This window comes from Orcinus orca, chromosome 10, assembly GCF_937001465.1.
Source record: "Orcinus orca chromosome 10, mOrcOrc1.1, whole genome shotgun sequence".
NCBI lineage: Eukaryota > Metazoa > Chordata > Mammalia > Artiodactyla > Delphinidae > Orcinus > Orcinus orca.
The window spans coordinates 72,776,902-72,800,309 of NC_064568.1; the positions used below are offsets into that span (position 1 = coordinate 72,776,902).

Consider the following 23,408-nt stretch of genomic DNA (forward strand, 5'->3'; position numbering starts at 1 on the left):
ATTTAAAGAGAAGACTGAACACAGATATCAGGATAAGTGGGGAGAGGTGTGGGGTGGGGAGGGACAGAACTGTCTGTACCGATCAGGTTTCTCTGTTCTGCGTTGCGCTCAGGCCACGTTCTACCATCTATATTCCACGTTCCAGTTATCCCTGTTTGTTTTGGTGAATATCCCAAAGTCCTGGAAAATCCTATATCTGTTTCACAAATAAACTGGGGTGGAGATTTGGAGGCGGGCGGAGGGAGGGCTGTTTTATCCATTTGGGCTCACTATGGGCGTAGTGCCTGGGGCCAAGGAAAATATTTGAGACTTAAAAAAGGTTTTCTTGGCTCCAAACTATGAAAAGAACCCTGCAAAATTAAAATTACAAAATTTTCAATTAAAAGGAAACAGCCTGTGGGCTGTCCTTCTCCCTCCAATATATGAGCGAGGTTTTGGGGGGAGCTTGAGGGTAACACTTTCTGGTCCCCCCCCAACAAGTGTCTCTGTTTGTGGGGTAGAGTGAATGTAGGAAAGAGGGCCGTGGCCCAGCGAGTGCCCCCTCCTCCTCGACCCCCACCAGGAAGTCCTTTGAGGACAAACACCTTACCTCTGTTTGGTGCTTTGGGTCTTTAATTGCTTCACCGTCCTGGGGAGATGGGTGTTATTATTCCCATATCACAATGAGGGGGCAGCCAGAGGTAGCACTGACTTGTCCAGGTGACACAGGAAAGGCTAGATCTCAGGTCTCCCGGTTCCTAGTGCAGGGCTCAGCTCCCACCACACTCACAGTCCCCTGAGGGAAATGGAGGCAGCAAGGCCTGGCGCCTAGTAGGTGCTAAATTAACCACGGCTGGTGAGTGAGTGAGAGCACTCCACTCCCAATCTAAAAGCGCTCTTAAAACAAACCAACAAAAGCAGCAATGGCCCCTGGCTCTAAGTGGCCACTCCAGAGGCAGAGGGTGTGAGTGGGTCTTCGGGCAGCGCCCGGATCCCTCCTCCTCGTGCCTCCGCGGCTCCTCTTTGTCCGTCTGTCGGTTGGTCTGTTAGTCCCTGCCCCTCTGCTCTGGATAAACAAGCCCTGGAAATGCAGTCTTGGCCTTTGGGAGTAATGAGTTGACAAAGGAGAGAGAGAGATAAACAGGGCGAGTCAGAAGTCAGGCTGGTGACAGGACTTTAGGCTGAAACAAACAGTGCTGAAGAGGGCAGCCACGTCACTTTGGAACAAGAGCAGGCGCCTGTTTCCATGCAACAGCAGGCCGGGAGCTTGTTTAAACAGAGGCGGGGTAGGGGAGACAGGGCTCAGCTGCCAGGCTCTGTCTGACTGGAGAGAGGGTCCCCCTCTGGCTGCCCCATTTCAGCAGTCAAGGCCCCAGCTTCCCGCTCCCTCCTCCCAGCCCTCTTTTTGGTGAGTGACAGAGCCACACCGCCTCCACTCTGTCCTTGGGGCTTTCATCTGGTCTCCAGTCTCCTGGAGACTCACCCCTGAGAAGGAAGCGTGGAGAGGAGAGCGCTGTGGGCCCTGGAGCGTGCATTCACTCAGCAAACACGCATCGAACCTTATTTTGCACCTGGCACCCTGCTGGCCCGCTGGAGTTGGTGATCCCCAGCTGCTGTTAAAGAATGCCTTGAACCGAACAGGCGTGCCAGCTGCCCGCCAACCCCCTCCCTTCCTTCACCAAGACAAAGTCTCCTTCCTCAGTGGCCCCCGGCCGCACATTTCCCCTCTAGGATGGCTTTTTTCTTTGAAGGTCGCCCCTGCATTTTCTCCTAATCTAATTTCACCTGTATGAAAATGTTCCCAGTGTGTAGGGCTTTCCCCATAGACTCCACAAATATCCCTGATGGGGGGCAGCCAGGGCTGGGAGAAGTGTGTGCCAGCTCGGGGAGGTGAGGGCCTGGGGAGGTTTTGGGGACCAGGCTGGATGCTCGCTGGACTTGGGGCCAGGAGGACTGGGCCAGACAGTGGGGGCGGGCAGGGCTGCCGGCTCTGCGGCTGAGCTGAAAGGCGTCCTGGGCCTCCGGAGCCTGCACTCCTATTGTCTTCTGGTTGCGGGGGTGACAGGTCAGCGGGGGTCACAGGAGGGTTGCCTAGCGTCTGGGAACTCCCACCGCAGTTGCCTTGGCAACTGGGGCCAAATCCCACCCTGTTCACATCCTGTGAGGAGATTCAAAATGGTTTGGGGGCTCTGCACATTCATGGGCTTTTAACTCACCCCCCTCCATAGAGATGGAGCGAGGGGAGTGTCAGGGAGCTGGGGAAAGAAGAATGGAAGAGATTTTTGTTCTCCTCCCCCATCTGGCTCTCCTCTAGGGGGATGGGGTGGAAAGGGGAGGCTTCAGAGGTGAATTAGCCCAGACACCTCACACACGCGTTTCGTCTTCAGGTCTGGGGCCCATTTCTTCAGTCTTTGGGACTCCCACCCTCCTGCCCCAGATTCTGCTCCTTCATCTCTAGTCCTACACCCTCCAAACTCCCCTCTTCTTTCTGTAGAATGAGCCCCTTCCCAGGAAGTACTGGGGGCCTGGAGGGAGAGCTGGGACCCGAACTCCTCAGAGGCGAGACTTAGAAAGTTCCCGTGGGTGAGGTCCCTGACCCGGGACCGTTGTGGGGTAGTGTTAGAAACGACCGACCTCTCCCTCCTGCTTGGGAACAGAGCAGGTGAGAGGTGGGCCCGGGTAGTAAGGTGACAGGCAGGGTCCTGAGAGGATGCCTCAGGGGAGAGGACCTAACCCCCCTTCTCTCTTTTTTTTTTTTTTTTTGTGGTACGCGGGCTTCTCACTGCTGTGGCCTCTCCTGCTGCGGAGCACAGGCTCCGGATGCGCAGGCCCAGCGGCCATGGCCCACGGGCCCAGCCGCTCCGCGGCATGTGGGATCCTCCCGGATCGGGGCACGAACCTGCGTCCCCTGCATCGGCAGACGGACTCTCAACCACTGCGCCACGAGGGAAACCCGTAACCCCCCTTCTCTTACTCTTCCTGGGTTACTAAACCAAAGGCCACCCTGTTTTGTGTGTCTGCCCCCTATTCCAACAAAAAAGGAAGTTTCCCTAAGAGGGGAGAGAAAGGTCAAGGAGAGGGCCTGGGGCCTGGGAAAGGGCTGCTCAGGCCCCTGTTTCCTTGGGACTAGGGAAGAGCAAGTCCACTGTGCTCCCAGGTTTCCCTTCTGCTGTGGAATTCTGACACCCCCTCTTTTTTCCCTCTCTCACCCCCTTTTTATTACCAGAGTTCTTGTACTTACTGATAGGAGTTTGGGGACTGGGGAGAATTGGGGAAAGGGGGTGAGTGTTTCCGCAGGTGAGCTAGGTTTTCTCCTACTGGAGCCCCTTCATTCTGAGGAGCCCCTGTGGGAGTCAGTGGGGAGGGAACTGCATGCCCCCACAGTCCCCACTCTAAACCCCACACTTACAGCCCCTGCGGAACGGCTAGCGTGAGGGTGGCGCTGAACCCAGGCCTGGGAATAGAACTCCTTCTGGAGAACTCCAGTTACTGGGACGCATCTGGGAGGAGTCTCTCTGAGGGGAAGCACCACCATCCCGCGACTGCCCCGCACTATTTCAGGTCCTTCCCAGATGCCACTGCTGGACCTTTCTGGTGGAGCCGGTTTGGGCCCAGAGGGGCTGGATGGGCCTGGGGCTGCTCCCCACTGGGGGCCTGAAAGGAGGGAAGGAAGGAGCCTCTGGGGAGGGCCTTGCCCTTTGGGGCACTGTTGGGTTCATTTGTTAATTCTGTTCTGTGGAGAGGAGGCATTCTCAAGACGCTCGCTTGGCGGTGAAGGGGTCCTAAAACCGGTCTGTGCATCTCCCACCCACGTGGGCCTGTCTGTATCTGCGCGTTGCTGGTTTTCATTTTAATGGTTCTAATTTGAGAATGCGCCGATGTCATTTTTACGAGGTTGGTGTAAAAAAAATTTACAGCCTTTTCCAAAAAGCTTTTTTTTTTTTTCCAAGGGAAAAAGGTGTAGAATCACTTCGGGGGTTTTATGGTCTCCTCTCCCCCATCCTCCTTGCCCCCCTTCTCTGTAATTTCATTTTTATGTCTCTTTGCTGGAGGATAGAGCCTGGCTGGTGGAGAACCTGGATCTCCCCAGGTCAGCACCCTTAGTGGTGGGGGCCCCTGACCCTTCTCCCTGCACCCCTTCCCTCCACACTCTGGTCCCAGAGGACTTGTATTTCAAGGGGTAGATGGAGAGACATTTCCTGTTTAATTCAAGTCAACAAATACTTATTAGGTACCTACTGTTTACTAGCAGTGGGTTAGGTATCTCCTCTCAGAGATTGTATCCTGCTTAAAATCCTCCAGCAATTTTTCCTTGAGTGTAGAAGGCAATAAAAAGCCATCGTCCCAGTGATGTGGCCGCTGCTGACCCCTGGGACTTCTTCTCAGGCCGCTCAGCTTGGCCACACTGGCCTTTTTGGTTCGTGATGCTCCAACCTTATATGCCCACCTCCGGGCTCTTGCACCAGCTCCTTCCAACCGTGACTACCCTCCCCTGAAAGAGTAGCCCCCTCATCCTAAATGCATCCTCGGAGAGGCCTTCCCTGGCCACACAAGCTAAGTAACCAGCCAGCCGTCCTCTGCGTAACGCTGGCCACCATCTCACAGCTCGCTTCGCTTCGTTGTAGGGTCTGTCTCATCCCATTAGAACGTGAGCTCCATTAAAGCAAATACGCCATGTCCCCAGTGTCTAGGACCGTGTGAGTGCCCTGTGGGGCTTCACAAATACTCGCTGAATTATAGATAAATGAATCAAAAGTCCTATTCCGGGGGGGTGGGGGGCAGGTGATGGGCCTTCCTGGGAGGGCTTTTCAGGTTTGGGGTGGGCCGGCCCACCACACACCCTTCTAGGGCCCCTTCCCCTAAATGGAGCCAGCTCCCAGTTGAAATTATCAAGACAGTTGAGATCCCAGTTTTGCCAAAATTAGCGAGATGCAGACAAAAGAAGTTTGGGTTTTGTTTATTTTGGTTCCTCTTTACCACCATCGGGATTAGACCAGAGTTTGCTGGGGCGGGGGTTCCTCCATCCTGTCTGCCCAGCTCCTGGCTCCTCGTCCCTGTGCAGAGCCCCGTGTCAGGCCCAGGGGGACTCAGGTTCTGCTTCTGCCGCTGTGTGACTTTGGGGCGCTTTACTGCCCCTCTTCGGATCTCCGTTTCCTTATCGATAAAGTGAACTAGATAAGTGTTTCACAGACCTTTTTGCTGGAGATCTGCCGTAAGCAATGCCTTTTATTTGGAGTGGCAGCACACAAGAGTTTCACAAAACAATGCGTATGCTTACCTAGTAACTCTGATGTTTTCGTGTGTGTGTGTGTTTGTGTGTGTGTATTTTTTCCTATTTTTTTTGACCTTCTAAATTGATATTGTATGACCCGCCATTAGCTCACGACCAGCAATTGGGAAAACACTAGACTAGATACCCTCTAACACTCCAGCTCACCAGGTCTGTGACCTGCGTGACTCTGCTTCTCTGTTTTCAAAGTTCAGCCCTTCGTCTTGTCTCTCCCTGAGCACCACGTCCCCGCCCTCCCAGACGCACAGAGTAAGGCTGGGACCCCGACACAGACCTGGAATCCTCCAGCCTGGAGAAAGAACCAGTAAACAGCCCTGCACCTGGCCTCCACAGAGAGGATGCTGGTCCTCCCCCAAATTCTCCAAGACAGAAATGAGGGTGTAGTCTCATCCTGCAGATGAGAGATGCATCTGCCCCAAGACTTATTTTTCTTTTCATAGCAGCTCCCTGTTGCCCTCAAAGCACTAGCTTCATTCCCCTCCAACCCTGCCGCCCTCCCTGGATGCCATCCGTTATAAGCCATTTGTTCCTAATTGTGAAGCTCCTGCTAATGACTTCTGAATGGGCGGTTGGGGGAGGAGAGTTCGGCTTCATTAGCGAGACTGAGTTCTTAGGCTTGAGGGGGAATGGGGGGGGTGTAGATGGAAAAGGGCTTGGTTAACAAGTCCTTCTGGGTGGCACTGGACAGATGATCAGGAGCTGCCTGGGCAGGTGAAAGATCAATAATCACAATCACAAGAGTTAATGTCCATCCAGGACCCACTGCCAGCACTGTGCTGAGTACTCCGTGTACACTGTCACATGTGTTCTTCACAGCAAACCTGTGAGCTGACTACAGGGTTATTCCCATTTTACACAGGAAGAAACTGAGGCTCAGAGCAGTGATGTGACTTACCCAAGGTCACTCAGTATTTGGTGGAGCCAGGATTTGGACCCAGATCCCTTTGACCAGGGTCCAGGCCCCAAATGGACCAGTACTGCTTCCTTTAGAGGAAAACTAGGCTTCATTCCCCAAACCACAGAGCTGGGCATTTGGTTTTCAGTCTGAGGGGTGGAGGGAGCAGGAAAATATGGTATAAAAGGCCAAACGGCTCCCAATTTCCCATTCTGCCCTGAGCCACCCCCATGCCTTCTCCCCGGTGGGATTCTCAATGCCTCTTCCTACTCAAAGCTGTATCTGGCCCACAAGGAAGAGAAACTGAACCCCGTGTATCAGGCCCCAGCCACGGCAGGCAGTGCAGACACATGCCTGGTGTGCCAGAGCGGCGACTGTGACTCGGGGCTTTAGAAAGTCTTAGACCTACCTGATCCCTTGGGTGACCACCCTGGAGGAGGACATCCTAGGCCAGAGGGCCTCCCCCGCCCCTCCTCCCAGAGCACCATCCCTGGCTAGGGGTCCAGATGGGGGTGGGGGATGGCGTAGCATTACAGGGCACTGAGCAGTCAGTGACATGTCCAGGCCATCTGGGGAGGGGAGATTGGGCCCCAAACCCAGGGTCTGCCCATCACCCTCACCCCTGGGCACCTATAGGGTGATCTTTAGGTGGTACGAAGTCCCTAATTGGGTCAAGGCTGGGCTGTAAGCAAAGTCCATGAAATGAGCGTGTGCTGCCCACTGTCACCTCCCCTTCTTCTCCAAGCCAGTTTGAGGTGGGTGGCCATGAAAGTGAATGAAGGAATGAGTGAAGGATGAATGAATGAAGTGCCTAGAGGAGCAGACCCCTTGGGCTCCTCCAGCCTCTCTGGCTACTGACCTCCAACACAGCTCAATTTTCTGTCCCTGCAAGTGGTTTCCAGGCCCCCAGACTCACCGGCTATTTCAGTCGTCTGTGGTATGAGGGTCGCTGCGCCTGGAACGCCCTGAACCCTTCACCCTTCTGTCCACTTGGTGAGCCTGCCCTTCCAGCCTCCAGTCAGTGTTGCCACCTCGTCTGGGCCCTGGTGCTGGTGTCCATCTCCATCCACCTCAGTCTGTGACGGGCATCTCATCACAGCACAGGCCCTGAGCCCTGGGGCAGGGCCAAGTTCTGTTTCTCTGTGTCCCCAGCACCTAGCACCGTCCCTGGCACGTAGGAAGCGGAAGGAAGGAGTGTGGGGGGAAGGGTGGGAGGTCAGAGGAGGTGACAACCTGGCCAGGCCTAGAGTCGCACCTGATCCCGTCACCTGGCCTAACGGGGGAGGAAAGGCTCAGAGTGATGGGAGGGGTGGGGCCTGTCGCAGGGAGGTCTCACAGGAATGAGATTGCAAGGCCCTGTCATTTTTTTCCTGTAAATCTTGTAATTTCATGCTCCAGGGGACCACCAAGTAAGTGAGTCAGTGGGGAGAGAATCCAGCCCCCCAGGCCACTCCCCCCACCAGGAGACTGCTCGGGACTCCCTCCAACTTCCCCTGGAAAACCCTCCCCTGTGGCTCCCCTCTTCCCACCAGGGATTGGGTGGGGGGGGCTTCCTCCCCCCACCCTGACCAGCATCCCCTCTGGGTCACCTGAGCTGCCAGCCCCTCTGAGCCATCCTCTTCACCCACCTTGCCCCCTGATCTCTGACCCCTCTACCCCATCTCTACCTTTGGAGGACAGAGAGCATCTGTCCAGCCCGTGTCATTAGACCTGGGTGGGGGGGGGTCCCTAAAAACGAGGCACATAGAGGCAGGGCCCCTTCCGGATGAGCAGCTGGCCACCTCCTTCCCCTTCTTCACCCTGCACCTCCTCCCACAGCCTCTCAGAGCCCTTGACTCAGGTCAGATTTCTACTTTCTGATGTGAATCTTGAAGAGAAGCAACCCCGGGCCACTCCTCCCAGTGTGAGGTCCTGGGGAGGAGGGGTGTGGAAGAGGCCTAGGATCTGGGGCGCTGGTGAGGGGCACGCCAATCTGGACGCCAGGTCTGCCCTGGGACACGCTCCCATAGATACACCAGGGTGTATTTAGGTACTGTCCTAAGGTAAACTAGGTTTAGGCCTCAGGGAGGCTCAGCTATTCAGTGAAAGGACTGCGAAGGGGGTGTGTATATAAGCTTGGTGTACAGTGGGCGCCCCCTAAGTGTTTGCTGAGGGGCGGGGTGGGGGGCTATGAGTGCATCCGTGTCCCACCTTATAGGTCTGCCTTGGTGGTGCTCGCGGTGGGTAGGAGAGTGGAAGTCCACGTAAGGACAGACAAGTGTGTGTGGATTGATGTGCGAGGAAGCCGCAGGTGGCCTGTTGCTTTTAATAGGTGCGCTGGGGAGAGGCTGGAGGAGGTGAGAGATTCAGGATACGGGAGGGAAGGAAGCCGTTGCTCCTCGAATGCTGACCAAGTGCCAAGCATTGGTCCTTTAACACCCCACCCCCACCCGCACGTATTTCAGAGTTAGGTAGTGGCCCAGTTTTGCAGAGCAGACTGGAACACAAAGATAGGGGATAACTTGCCCAAGGTCACACTACCTGGTAGGCGGCACAACTGGGCTTCAAACCCAGGTCTGCCTGATGCCAGGCCCCCCTGTCAAAAGCCTGGACACAACTGCTCTGGCCCCCAAGGAAATCTTTGAGGAACCTGGGTATATTTTGTGCTCCTGAAATGTGGATTCAGGACAGATCCCCACATCCCCTGCCTCTGAGCCCCTTACTGACCTGGAGTGGCCGGGGATGGAGGGCTTGCTTGGCTGACCTTACAGAGAACTTCCTGGCCTCTGTCTCCTACCTGACCTCTCCTACTCAACCTCTCACTGCTCGTCCGCCCACCTCCTAGGCCCACTGCCTGGCCGGAGAGGCTGCTCCTGCAGACTCCATGCATCTCCCATTCTCATGATCCCACCAGCTGAGAGTCCAGTCTGAGCCACCGTGGCCTCCAAGCCCCGACCACTACAGTCAGTGTAACTCACTGATAGCTCACACACTCCCTTCAGGACTTGATCCAATTCCCCCAGTGCCACAAGGCCCTGCTCCCAGACCTCCTGCCCTGACTCATAAAGCCACATAGCGCTCAGACCCTGAGACTCCACCCTCATCCCCCCAACCGTGTGCTCTGACTCCGAGTGAATGCTACTCCCATAGCCCCCAGACCGACCGCCTAGTAAGGCAGATGGCCTTGGAGCCAGGCTTCTTGGCCTCAAATCCTGGCTCTGGCGCTTCCTAGCTGTGTGACCTTGGGCATATTACTTAACTTCCGTTTCCTTATCTGCAAAATGGGACTGATAATCCCTACCTCACACCCTCCCAGGAGAGGATTAAGTGACATTTTGCCTGTAAAGTGCCTGACACATAGTAGATGCTCGACAAACTGGACCTACTATTAATAGGCTGGGTCCACCACTGTACTTTCTCCTGGGTCCTTGTTTTGACCACTGACCCATTTGCTGACCCCATTGAGTCCCAACAAAACCTCACCAGGTCCCAGAGTGAGTCCCTACAGGTTCTGATCCCCAAAGCCTGGCAGCTTCTCTCAGTGACTCCTACCTCTATCCTTATCCCCTAGCCCAGGTGGACCCTGTGACCCTCTCACTCATCCCCAAGACCTTCTACATGACCCTGACCTCCTCCCCTTTATTCTCTCCAAACGCTCCCTGAATCCAGGATCCTGCACTGACCCTTGCCCTCCCACGTCTGCTGGGGCAGCCGGAGCACTGATTCCTCCCTGTCTTGCAGGCTCTCCAAGTGGCCCGGCAGTTCCTGCTGCAGCAGGCCTCGGGCCTGAGCTCCCCAGGGAACAATGACAGCAAGCAGTCGGCCTCTGCCGTGCAGGTGAGGAGGATGCCCTGCTGTACTGGGCTGGGCTGGGGCCAGGTCGGAGGGTGGGCTTGGCACCGAGGGAGGGGAAGGACCGGCTGGAGAATTGCTCTGGCCCCATCCCCAGTGCCAGGGAGGGGGCGGCTCTCCAGAGGGGATTGCAGTCGCTGCAGGGGCAGGTGAAGAAACACCACCTTCTCATCTGCACCTGACCGTCCAGCCCTTCCTCTACCAAGCCTCACGTCTGTCGCTCAGAGTTTGAGTCTGCCTGAGCCCTCTGTCTCTGTACCTGTCTGCCTGCCTCCTCTTCCCTGGCTCTGCGCCCAGGGCCTCTCCCTGGCACTTCCGGGTCACTGGGCCCGTCCCTCTCTGCTCCCCTCCAGGCTGTCTCACTTGCTGAGACCACCACGCCCTCCCCCCACCTCCTCGTCTCTCACCCACCAGCTCTCTCTGTCTCCCCACGTTTCCTGTCTCTTGGTGTCTCTGTGTCTCTTTTGTTTTCCTTTGCACAGTCTGCCCTTTTTGTCCCCCTCTCCCTTCCCCGCAGCGTGCCGGCCCATCTGGCTGGCTGGGGGAGGGGAGGGGAGATGGGGTTGGGGGCGGGGGGGTAAGCCAGGCCTTCTGTTTACCTTTTGTGTCACAAAGAACTTGGGAGAGTTGCCGTCTGAGTCGGGGTGGGTCACAGCTCCGCCGGCAGCCCGCTCCCCTCCCCCTAGCTCCCCTCCCTCCCTGGCTCCCCTCCCCCTCCCGCCCCCCGCAGCCGGGCTTCCTCGCCCTCCCCACCCCTCTTGGGGGAGGGTGGGGGGAGAGGGGTGGTGGCTCCAAATTGGGGAGGGGACTAAGCGGGGCTTTGGAAGGAAGTTTATCTAAGGGAGGAAGGGTGAGCACGATCCGATCCGCAAAGCGCTGAAGCCTGAAGGGTGGGGTGCTGAGGGAGTGGGGCGACGAGAGGAGCAGGGCAGGGAGGGGGTACAGGGTGGCCGGAGAAGGACCCGGGACTGGGTTTGTCCTGGGGCAGATTCCAGTGCTCTGTGGCTCCAGGGGCACATCTGGGTTTTCTGTGAAACAAGCTCACATTCCGAAGGTACTTTCCAGAAGTTGAAGGTGCTGGACAGGACAGTTGTGGGGCCTGAGCAGTGACCCTCTTTTAAAAGTCTCCAACCTAATGAGACAGCCCTCAGGGGGAGGAGTTGGGCAAAGAGGGGTAGTGGCCTGGGCGGGGAAGGGGAGGACAGTTCGGATAAGCCACTAACAGGAATGAGGTAGTAGGTTCTCATGCTCCCGTAGTGTCAGGACTGGGTCTCTTTGAATTCGGGAGCCCCCCATATACTCCCTGGGTCTGAAGTGGCCCTCGGGCTACTGTTCTGAATCTGTTCTGAATTTTCTACCCTGGGCCCAGCCTAGTACCCGCTTCTAAGAACAGGGAAGGGTAGGCTGGGGAACAGTAGGAATGTTCCCCAGCCCAGAGAGGGTCTCCAGACCCAAGTAAGAGGGAGGGAGCTGGATGGTGGTTGGAGGGACTCAGGTCAGACATCAAGAAGGACTTTGCAGCAGGGTAAGAAGGGTAGGATCTGAAATAATTAAGAAAGGAAAGGAGGCTGTGGAATCTTCCTTCGGAGATCACCCCCACCCCCAAAAAACGAGAGGGGTCGCTCAACAAACACTTACTCAGTACTTCCTAAACTGACAACGTTTGCAGAGTGCTTACCATGTATGATGGGCTGGGAGGAGCAGGGATGGTACCTGACACGGAGGAAGCTTATTTCGAGGCTGAGGGTTGGGATGGATACAATTTGGTGCCAGCATCAAGGACCCAAACTCAACCTCTTAAGTATGGGGATCAGGGTCCTTGGGTGTGTGGGGAGACTAGGCCAGAGCTTAGTTTAGGTTCAACTCCCTTGCAAATGACCAGAAGGTAGTCCTCAGTCCTGGCTGGAGCTGCAGCAAGAAAGATCGTGGTGAGACACCAAGAAGAACTTCTAGAAATGGCAAGGGGGCTGAGAAGATGAGATGAAGACTGGGCACAGCTAAGGGGCCTGCCCTAGCCAACCTTCTGCCCAAACTTCCAGCTACCTGTGCTGCCTTCTGTGACTGAGCTCTCCCTGCCTGGTGCCCAGGCGCAGGGACAAACCAGGCAGTCTCCAGGCTGGAGCTGGAGACCTAATATGGTTTTAGAAACTCTTCTGAAGCTGGCTCTAAGAGAGGGGTGGTGAACATGGCTGGGAGGTGAGTGGGCAGGCAAGCCTGCCTTGAGTTGGGGACCACTGGGAAAGAGGCTGCCATCGATCTGCATTACCCACTTGATTCAGGCCCCAGATCAACAAAATATGCTCTCCCCTCTCCCACCACCAGCCTTGAGTTCTTAGAAAAGCTATTTCTAGGCCCTGGACCCCATACAGGGTCAGAAGCCCCACTTCCTTGGAGATTATGAACCTGAGGGTGGGGATGAGAGGCAAGGAAAGGTATCCAGGGTTGGGGCTCCAGGCTCCTGGAGAAGTTCAGACATGGCCCCAAGAACCCCCGTCTCCCCAAGCCCGGAGAACCATCGGGCCAGGGCTCTGTACTGGGGACTGCAGTTCACTACTATGCTAAGCACGCGGCAGCATCACAGTGTATGCAGGAAGGTGTGAGTTCTGGAGCTGGTTGTTTGGGTTAAAATCCTGGCTCTGCCCCTTGTCAGTTGTGTGACTTTGGACAAGTTTCTTAACCTTTCTGGGCCTGAGTTGCCTCATCTGCAAAATGGGGCTAATAACAGCATCTATCCCCTAGGGTGGTGAGGATAAAATGAGATGATTTTGTAAATGACCTAGTGTCTGCCCCACGGTGATGATTTACATGGTGGTCGGAGGGCTCCAGGCCTGAGCAGGGTCCCCGAGGGAGGGGCTGGAGGCAGCTGTCGGCATTTTGCCCGGGGCTCACACTGCCAGGGCTTTTGTAAGCATTTAGCTGCCCTGGCCGCCCTCCAGATGGTGACTCACGGGCCTCGCTGGGCTGACTAGCTGACGGTGCCCATCCTGACACATCCCAGCCTGGTGAGGGGTCAGTGGGGACACCAGGGGAGCTCCAGCTCACTCCTCAGAACCCCCAAGGGATGTGAGGGGAAGGGATGGGCTCAGCCAGCTCAGGAGATAGCAGGCAGCCGCCACCTCACTGACCTTTCTTGACCCTGCTGGGCCACCTTCAAGACAAGTACACACAAGGTAATCCATCCAGATTACCGCAGCCGCCTCTCCAGCCTGCAGCTCAGCCAACTGGCAGGAGCAGCAGGGGCCGGGGAGGCCTTCCAAGGTCATCTCTTCCATTCCCCTGCCTCCAAGTAGGAAAGCCCCAAGGAAGGAAATACCACATCCTTTCCTGCAGGCCACTCGCGGTGACTCACACCCCTGGTGCCTGGAAAGACCTCCTGGGTGTCTAGGCTCAGTCTCCTCGGCTGGGGGCCCTGTCCATCTCCTCTAGTTCAGTTCTCACAGCCGTGAGCATGGGAGGCCCAGAGCTTTTGCCCAAAGTGACCCTTGCCACGTAACGGCCCTGGGGCCGGAATGTTGGGGCCCTGGCGCGCCTAAGGTGCACTCGTGGAGGAGGGGAGGGAAAGAAGGGGAAAGGAAAATCCAGAATGTTTTAAAAAGTAATTTTCTTTACATTTGTGTAGAATTTCATGGCCATACAAATCACTTTCGCTTACTTCTTCCCCCGCTGTCCCTCTAGGCCTCGGTTTTCTCACCTCTAAAACGGTGACGATGATGGTACCCTCCTCCCAGGGCTGCTGTGAGGATTCGGGGAGATAATACACATAAAAGGCTTAGCCAGGCACCTGGCACGCCTGGCATGTAGTCAGCCGCCACCAACATCATCTTGAGTAGTCCTGTGGAGCGGGGAGGGCAGCTGTGCCAAAGCCCAGTTAGCAGATGCAGAAAGTGAGGCGATTTCAAAGGATAGTCAGTGTCAGGGACAAGAACCTGGGTCATCTGACTCAGAAATCCAGGGCTCTGAGCTCCACCATGTTGGGGGCCCCCGTGTCAAAGGACAGGCAGCTGCCTCGGGGGCACCCAGCAAAGGATACAGGCTGGCTCTGCAAGGGGGGGCTGGATGTGTGCCACGGCCTGCCCCTCCGAGAGTGGGAACCAGAACAGCCCTGCAGCCTGGCTTTCCCGAGCCTCCCCAGGAGACAGTTGTAAAGAGAGAGGTTGGCCTTTGGAATCTCTAGCCTCATTGAACCCTTGAGCTCCCTGGATGGTTCCATTTCCACACACTCTCCTAACCCTTCTCAAGACCTGCTCTGAGCGGCGGGGGGACAGGCGGTGTGGGATGTGGGAACATAGGGAACTGCAGAGCACACAGACCTGCACGTGAGTCCCAACGCTGCCGCTTAAGGCCCGTCGTTAGTGGCCCCTCAGAGCCTTCATTCACACGGTGTGGCCGTGGCTAAAAAGCTAGGTGCCCCTTCCAGGGATGTTTGCACAGAGATGGCTGCAGTAAAGGAGGGGAGCCCAGGGCTGGGGCTCAGCCACTAGTGAAGGGGGGGCAAGAAGAGGTGGGGGCAGTGAGACTTACCAATGTCCCTGGAGCCACTGCACTTCCCCCCGTTGCTCCTCTGCCTGGGGATGCCCTCACTGGTGGCTTGAGGCTGAACCTTGCCCCTGCCAGGGATCTTGAATGGAACCAACTCCTCCTCTTCTGCCCCGCCTGTGGGGCTGGGGGAAGGTGAAAGGGCCCAGGAATCCACTGGGGACATAATCTGTGCTGTCCTGACCAGGACAAGTCTCTGCAAGACACTCCCCCTGGACTGGCCCACCAGCACCCCTCCCTCCCTGCCCCAGGGTTGATCTGCCAAGAAGGTAACTCAGCTCGGGGGAGCACACACTTGGTGAGTGCCTGCCATGTGCCAGCTCTGCTGGGGCTGGGGAGTGAGACGGGAGATTACAGACTTGTGCACACGGAGCTTGAAGTGCGACGGGGGTGGCCGATCGCCCTGTCAGGACACCTGTCCTGCTAAAACAGGGCATCAAGACAGTGCTGCAGCTTGGACCACCCAGGCTATGACTGCACAGGCTAGGCGTTTCAGGGGAGGTGGGAACTGGGAAAAGAATGATGATACTGCTTTTCCCTGAACCTTTTGCCTGTAGCTAGATTCTCTGGGCCTCCTACAGAGGCCTCACCCAGGGCAGGGGGCAGACAGCTGCCCTACTATGAGAATCCTGCAAGTTCCAGCTGGAAGGAGGCATCTCTGTTTTATGGTGGAGGAAACTGACACCTCAGAGACAGCCAGTGAATGGCTGGAGGTCACTTGGCAAGTTCATTGCAGAGCGAGGAGGAGCGGCCCGCCTCTCCCCGCGTCTCTGCATGGCGTTCTTTCCACCCCACTGGGACCTAGTTAGGTGATGACACGTACACACTCACACAGGGTGGCCCTCACGGTGCTCCCTGGGCGTCAGCTCCCGGTCACTGTGTGTGCCGTCTAGACAGGTGTGCTGGAGCACGTGACACGCATGTGAGAGGGGCCAAAGTCCAGGTCCTCATGCCATGTGGGCTACAGTTTGAAACCTTCCCATCCATGGCTGCAGGCTGCCCTCCTGGCCAGGCCCACCTTGTGGGTCGTGTTCTCAGAACAGACTGAGCTGGAGTCAGCAGTGGCTAGGTGCTGCCCCTCCCCATCACTGGAGGAGAAACCCTGCAAAGCATGGGTTCTACTAACCAGTGTCGCTGGGGTCTAATCTTTGTGCACCAAAGACAGCACATCCTGCAATAATGTCCAACCGCTTGCAGGCTCTGTTCTAAGTACTAACTCATTAGCCCTCGTGATGACCTTAAGAGGCAGGCACTATCGCTACTTCCATTTCAGAGACGAGAAAACCAAGAACAAAGGAGGTGAGTCACTTGTCCAGAGACGCACAGCTAGCAGGTGGCAGAGCCAGAATGTGAGCCCAGGCAGCTCACTGCGGAGCTGCTCTGCTCTGCTGTGGGCAGGGGCTTGGGCGCGGACCCTCCCCGGGGTGGGGCAGAGGAGAGGGGCTGACGCGGCCGAATCTCACAGGTGCCCGTGTCGGTGGCCATGATGTCGCCGCAGATGCTCACCCCCCAGCAGATGCAGCAGATCCTGTCGCCCCCACAGCTGCAGGCCTTGCTCCAGCAGCAGCAGGCGCTCATGCTGCAGCAGGTGAGTCTGGCCCCGGGGCCGCCCAGGAGATAAGGGAGAGGAGGTGTTCCAGGCACTGGCCTCCCCACTCCCACCCTGTTTACTACCAACATCACCAAAGGCCAAAGCAGTGGCAGAAACCAGAGAGACCGCTCCGGCCGGACTGACCTGCATTCCTCCAGGACAGCTGGGGAGGGGTCAGAGGTCAGGCCTCGCCCACACACCCCCATACGGCCTCACAGCGCCCCACCTGTATCTCCAAACCCCAGGGGAGGACAGAGAACATGCTGGTACTTCATCCTCACCCACCAAGGGAGGGGGAGGCTCCCCTCTCCCCTCTCCGCTCCCTCTCCGTCCAGGCTCTGCTCTGGGAGAGCCTCTCTCGGAGCAGACATCTCCCTGCTGGACCATCTGTTTCACAGCAGCCCAGTCACGAGAGGGTTGGCCGTTGCTTTGGGGTCAGCAGTCCCCCGCCTGTGCTAACCCACTCCCACCCTGCTGTCGACCCCCAGCTGCAGGAATATTACAAGAAGCAGCAAGAGCAGCTCCACTTACAACTCCTCACGCAGCAGCAGGCTGGGAAGCAGCAACCCAAAGAGGTAAGGGGCTCGGGCAGGGCCGGATGTGCCCCTCAAAGGACCCCCGCCCCTCGCCTGCAGGGCCAGCCCTCTCCTAGCCAGGGGCTGGGAGTCCCAAAGTGGTCAGGACAGAATGGTCTTGTGGGGATAGTAGAAAAACCAGGAAAGGCTGGGGGACCGGATGGGGGGATGGAGGCCCACATTCCACCACCTCCCCTCAACCCCATTCAGTCCTCCTCTCCTCGCTCTGTGTTGTTGGATTAGGAGAGCAGAAGGGCTGAGCCCTGTGTTACCTGAGCACATACGGGTATGTGAGTGTTGGATGGTCCGCACTCATGACCGGCTGCCTCGTGGTCATGCCCTCTTCCTGCCTGCTCATCTGTTAGTGACCCAGCACCTCAGCCCTCTAGCCTGGTTCTGAAAATCTTTCAGTCCCTCCCCTCAGCCCTGCCCCAACTTCTGTTGCTTCTTGTAACACCCTGCCCTGCATCTCCAGAGAACTCCCCAGCCTGCACCCCCTGCCCCATCTGGGCCACAGTGCCTTCTGAGCTTCCATACCAGGCCCTGCAGTGCCCCCCACCCCGTGTCCCAGACACGCACTTTCCTCCTGCTGGCCAAACCACAGCCAAGTTCGAGTTGCCTCTTCCCAGGAGACTGCCCTGCTGACACCCAGTCATTCCCTCCCGCCCTCAGCCTCCCCCTCAAAGGTCTCCTCTTTGCTTCCTTCTCTGCATTGTCTCTAGGCTGAATAGCCAGCCCACCACCCCACCTCCAGGGCAGGTGGGCTGAGCCATCCCTGCCTCCAGAGCCCGGGACAGGCTCAGCTCCTGGGGCTCAGAAAAGGCTTGCTGACAGACTGACTGTCAGTGCTTGTGTGAAGTACTGAATCTGGGGGTGGGGGGGCGGGGGGAGCAGGGCCAGAGCAGGAGAGAGGGAGCCACTAAGAGCAGAGTGAGCAAGTGCGGGCAGGCGGCGGGCACCTGGGCAGCAGTGATGTGACTGTTCCCTAGCCTGGGTCCTGATGACCTGTCGATGCTGATCTTTGAAAGTCCCGTCAGACGCCTTGATTCTCTGTATCTAAGAAGCAAGAGAGGAGAGGAGCTGGAGGGGAGAAGGCCCCCTCCTCAGAGCGGAAGGGGGGCACCCCGGGCATGTGGGAAGGGTGCCCGCCAGGCGGGAGTGGCCCCTGGAGTCTGACAGGCTCATCCATCATTGTGATGAGAGCCCCCCGCGCCCCCCAGGCGAGCACAGCTGTGGTGCGGGAGCCGAAGCAGCGGAAGGAGGGAGGCGGGAGCGGGGAGGGCGTCGTGCTGCGTGTCTGGGTCTGGCCGTGTGTGTCTGCGCGCGTGCGTGCGTGCGTGTGTGTGTGTGTGTGTGTGTGTGTGTGCGTGCGTGTTTCCTGCGAGGAGGCATGCAGCCCTATGGAAGCTGGGCCGGGAGCAGGGAGGCTGCAGCTGCGGACACCACAACGACAGCTCCGGGGGCCGACAGGCCCTGGGAGGGGGCGGCCGCAGGGTGGGGGCCAGATGGCACGCCTGAGGCTGATGGTACCCCTCTCTGCCCGCCCCCTCGGGCCCCCCACCAGGCCCTGGGGAACAAGCAGCTGGCCTTCCAGCAGCAGCTCCTGCAAATGCAACAGCTGCAGCAACAGCACCTGCTCAACCTGCAGAGACAGGGGCTGGTCAGCCTGCAGCCCGGCCAAGGTGAGTGCCCGCCCCTCAGCCAGCCCCAGCCCCACACCCTCGCTGTCCCCGCTCCCGGGAGTGAGGTGGGGGCCCCGTGCGTTCCTGGGGCCCGGCCAGCCTCCCCTCTCTCTCCCTCCCATCGCAGCCGTGTGCCCGACGGACCTGCCCCAGCTGTGGAAGGGCGAGGGTGCCCCCGGGCAGCCCGCCGAGGACAGCGTTAAGCAGGAGGGGCTGGACCTCACCGGCACGGCCACCACCGCTACCTCGTTCGCCGCCCCCCCCAAAGTCTCACCCCCCCTCTCCCACCACACCCTGCCCAACGGACAGCCCACTGTGCTCACACCTCGGAGAGACAGGTATGGGGCTCCGGCTGGGAGGAGGTGCTGCAGACCTGCCCGGGGACTGGCCTTGACCCTGAGGGCTAGCACCTGTGGTAGAGGCTGGGGTGGGGTTGTGGAGCTCAGGGATGGGCAGGTTTGCCTCTCCCGGGGCACGCACAACTGTGCCTGGCCTCTGGGGAACCTGTATTAGGGACAGAAACGTCATCAGTAGGAGAGCTGGGACTGGGCGGGACCCAGGGCTGCCAGGGTCTTCAGGGTCCCTGACCACCATCTCCCTCCTGCCCTCCCAGCTCCTCCCACGAGGAGACGCCCGGCTCCCACCCCCTCTACGGACACGGAGAGTGCAAGTGGCCAGGCTGTGAGACCCTGTGTGAAGACCTGGGCCAGTTTATCAAGTAGGTGTCAGCCCCACTCTCCTTTGCCCCCCAGCCTGCCTCCCCTAACAGGGCCCCTCACCCCCCAGCCTGCCACCCAGCTTGTCACTTCTTGTGCCTTCAGCCACCAGCTGTCCTGCCATCCTCACCCCGGGGGGGGCCTCGTTCCTTCTCTGCCCCCCATCAACTCCCCGGTCACTCCTACCCCGTCTGCGGTCTGTATTTCCTGGGCCAGCAGCCTCCCCACCCCAACCCCAGGCTGCTGAGCCCAGCAGGTTGGGGGTGTGAGGAGAAGGAGAAGACTTCCCCCACTGCCCTCCCCGGCTTCCCCCAGCCCCAGCCCCGGAGAGCGACGGCCTAGTGACGGCCTTCGGGCCTGGCGGACAGGCGGCTGGCAGCAGGCAGCCAGCTGCCGTAGCCGTGCCAGGCTCTGTCACTGACTGATTAACTCCACTGTCTCCCAGACCCTCGCAGCATCAGGGTCAAACAAATTGTTTTCACGCTTCGTCAGAGGTTTACTTAATTAGTTCATTTGCAGTTAGATCTCTCTGTAGCTGGGGTTTTAGCAAAGACATCAAAGTAGGCTGACGAGAAGGCGGCTTCCTCCGATGCCCCGTTTTTGTTTTTGTTTTTTTCCCCATCCCTTTCCCTTCTTTGTGTCTCTTGGTCTGTCTGCTTTCCAGGCTGTGGGCGGGATTAGAGGGTGGGTTGGGGTGGGTGGTGACAGCAGAACCAGGGCCAACTTTCTCTTCTCCACCCCCTCCTCCCCCGGAAGACACCTCAACACAGAGCACGCCCTGGACGACCGGAGCACAGCCCAGTGCCGCGTGCAGATGCAGGTGGTGCAGCAGCTGGAGATCCAGGTGTGGCCTCCGGCTGCGGGAGAGGGGCGTGGGGGGCTCCCACCCCTGCCTCACCCACAGCACTGACTTTCCAGGAGGGATTTAGGGGGCCTCATGGAAGGGTCAGCGAATGCTTTCTAGGTCCTCGTTACCATGGTTGTAAGGTGAGGGCAGCCAGATTCTGAGGGGGAAACCAAGGGTTGAGGGCCTCTCTGATGCGAGGTCCTGAAGAGACTCATACTAACACAAACAACAAAAATGGTATGCATAGCTAACATACTGAGCCCTTACCTTGTGCTCTGCTAAATACCTATGTGACTCAAGGGGTCCTCTGAACAACCTTATATGGTTGGTAGCTACTATTATTATGCCCAATTTACAGATACAGAAAACAGAGGCATAGAGAGGTGAAGTAACTTGCCTCTGATCACTCAGCCAGTGGGTGGCAGAGCTGGGATTGGAACCAGGGCAGTCTGGCCCCGGAGTCCACACTGTGCAGCACAGAACACTCAGGAGGCTGCTCAGGACAGGCCATCAGGCAGCCGATCAATGTTTACCCGTGTCCCTCTGGCACCTCGCAGAGCTCCCTGCGTGAGAGGGTGGTTGTAAAAGATCTATTGAATTTATGAATGGGGGTGAATGAATCATTCATCCCTTCCTGCCTCTCCGTTCAGTGCGTGAGGGCACCCTCACACACGGTGCCACTGAACTTGGGCGTTGTTCAGCCACAGCCTCTGCTCTTGATCGGGAGGCAAGGCGTGTGCTGTTGGGAAGAAGGCCCCCCAGAGTGCAGCGGCTGTGCGGGGGTCTAGGCTGGGGACACACAGTCTGGAGAAGCGGGGAGGGCTTCATGGAGCAGGCAGCCCCCAGTCCTGGCTTTGCGGGTGTGAGGGGCCAGAGGGGCAGGGAGAAGCCGAGGTCTTCCAGGAGCAAGGGACGGAGGGAGCTGGGGTACCAAGGGCGGGGGCGCATGGTGGTGACAGGCTTGGTATGTGGAGGAGGAGGGCCCGACTGCCCCCCCCCCGCCCCCTCCCCGCCACCAGGCACAACCCCTGCTCACCTCCCACCTCTCCACAGCTCGCCAAGGAGAGCGAGCGGCTGCAGGCCATGATGGCCCATCTGCACATGCGGCCCTCGGAGCCCAAGCCCTTCAGTCAGCCAGTGAGTGACTCTCCCCTCCCTGCGGCCCTCCAAGAACCCGCCCCACCACGGGACCCCTCATCCTGTCGGCACTGGTCTCAGCATCCTCCCCGTTGCTCACAGCTGAACCCAGTCCCCGGCTCCTCCTCATTCTCCAAGGTGACCATCTCCGCAGCGGACTCGTTCCCAGATGGTCTCGTACACCCCCCCACCTCGGCCGCTGCCCCTGTCACCCCCCTACGGCCCCCTGGCCTCGGCTCTGCCTCCCTGCACAGTGGGGGACCCGCCCGGCGGAGGACCAGCGACAAGTTCTGCTCCCCCATCTCCTCAGGTAAGGGCCGTGGGGAGGGGTGTCTTTCCCCAAGCCGGACCCCACTTCTGGCTGCCTCAGCCTCTGCCTGTCTCCCCCAGAGCTGGCCCAGAATCATGAGTTCTACAAGAACGCCGACGTCCGGCCCCCCTTCACCTACGCCTCCCTCATCCGCCAGGTGAGTGTGGGAAGGTAGACGGAGTCCGGGGGGTGGGGGTGGGGGTGGGAGGCACACAGTCTGCACCCCTCCCTCAGGGTCCCGGGACCAGAGAACGTAACTTTCCATCTCACACTTGTCCTCTCCCACTCACACCTGCATTTTCCTTCTCAGCCAGACGGCCCCTTACATGGGCTTCTGCTGAGCCCTCCTGCTGGTCACGCAGGCCTGTCTGTGGGAGCACACACTGTTGATGCCACTTACACCCCCTGTGTCATCCATACCCTCATTTCCACGTACACACACTCCCATGAGACAATTTTCTGATAGACTTATGGTCACTTGTAGTCTGTCTCCTTTTCTCTGTCTCTCTCAGATGCACACACACACACACACACACATCCACATGCCATCTCATGTTTAGGGTGCCCTTTACAAAAACCAGGATAAATTCCAAACAGTCCCCACCCCCGGACCTCTTTCTCCCAAGAATACTGCTCTCCTTCCCAGTCTAGGACAGGGGCCCTTGGAGCCATTTTCTCTGCAGCAGAAGTTCACGTGCTCCTCGCACAAGTGCACGGCCCTCGAGGCTCGTGTTCCCTTTGGCCTCTGGCTGGGCTGTAACCAGCCTGCCCCTCTCGAGACCATCAAGCACCCCCAGTCTTGTCCACATGCTTCCGCAGCGGGTCTTCTCTGCTCTCAGATGAGTTAGGGGCCAGGCTGAGGGGAGCTGGGGCAGAGCACACAGGCCTGTGGCCCTTGCAGGCCCAGACTGAGGGTCTCTGTACTTCTTCCTTGTCCACAGGCCATCCTGGAAACCCCCGACAGGCAGCTGACCCTGAATGAGATCTATAACTGGTTCACCAGGATGTTCGCCTATTTCCGGAGAAACACGGCCACCTGGAAGGTGAGGCATGCCCGTTCCTCCTTGCCAGGGCCCCAGGCGGCCTTGGACATCTGCAGATCCCTTTGAGACCAAGGCTGCCTAACAGTCCCCTTGGGGTGGCAGTTCTATAGGAGTGGCCCCACCAGGCCCCAGGCTGGGCCCTGGGCCCTGGGCCCCTCCACCTCCACCTCCACTTCTCTGGAGCGCGCCCCCCATGGGCCCAAAAACCCCAGCCCCCTGAAGTAGGGCCTGCGGGAGCCGGTAGTGCCTGAGCCTGGTAGGGAGGCCTGGGTTACATTCACAGGAGACCCTCAGGGTTCAGAGTCCTCGGCTAAAGGCGCATGCTCTGAAGCCCAGGATGGGTGGACGGAGGGGGCTCGCAGGCCTGGACACGTGGGTGGACCGAGACCCTGGACTGTAATACACTGGGGCACAAAAACAAACGCTCACACTCTCCCCAGCTCTGCCATCAGTAGCAGGAAGATAATTGTCTTCATCCAATTAGTCATTTTAACACCTTCAGCCATAAGAGTTTTCCTGGGGGATCAGAAACAGACAAGGGAGGGAACCTAGGAAAATGGGACACAAGAGTTGTGGGCTGGGACGCTAAGCCATTTTGTTTTTCTAGAGCCAGCATGGGGGGTACGAGTCTGGCTGTCTGATGGGTGAGAATATTAGGTTCTGTGCAGCAGGGTGGGAGGGGGTGAGGGGAAGGAGAAGGGAGTGTGGGTGCCCTGTGGGAAAGGACGGACACCCGGGAAGGAGTCCCCCACATCTCAGGACCTGAGTTGGATCCCTGGCTCTTGAGTCCCTCTGCTGGCCAGTGCAGAAGCTGCAGTTAAACAGTCTACCTCCCCGATCCCACCGGGTTTCAACAAGTGTCACTAGGGCCCCCTCCCTACCAGTGACCAGGACAAGGTGGGGTCTGTACAGGGCCCAGCCTTCTCTGCCTTCTCTGTGCTAAGTGCAGCAGGAGAGACTGCTCCGTGGCCTTCTG

General features: G+C 58.2%; 1 protein-coding gene across 2 annotated transcripts in view; it reads left to right on the top strand.

Annotated features, from left to right (window-relative positions):
- FOXP4 (forkhead box P4) overlaps positions 1–23,408 on the top strand; it is a 51,023-nt gene that overhangs the window by 20,599 nt on the left and 7,016 nt on the right. The window contains exons 3-13 of one of the 2 annotated variants that reach the window (XM_033424052.2): positions 9,885–9,980; positions 15,997–16,119; positions 16,611–16,697; positions 18,262–18,379; positions 18,507–18,717; positions 18,993–19,097; positions 19,852–19,939; positions 20,996–21,079; positions 21,182–21,389; positions 21,470–21,546; positions 22,331–22,432. In XM_033424052.2, the coding sequence (XP_033279943.2) occupies positions 9,885–9,980; positions 15,997–16,119; positions 16,611–16,697; positions 18,262–18,379; positions 18,507–18,717; positions 18,993–19,097; positions 19,852–19,939; positions 20,996–21,079; positions 21,182–21,389; positions 21,470–21,546; positions 22,331–22,432 (1,299 nt within the window). The remainder of the gene's footprint in view (positions 1–9,884; positions 9,981–15,996; positions 16,120–16,610; positions 16,698–18,261; positions 18,380–18,506; positions 18,718–18,992; positions 19,098–19,851; positions 19,940–20,995; positions 21,080–21,181; positions 21,390–21,469; positions 21,547–22,330; positions 22,433–23,408) is intronic. The other variant, XM_033424053.2, reaches the window with a different exon arrangement.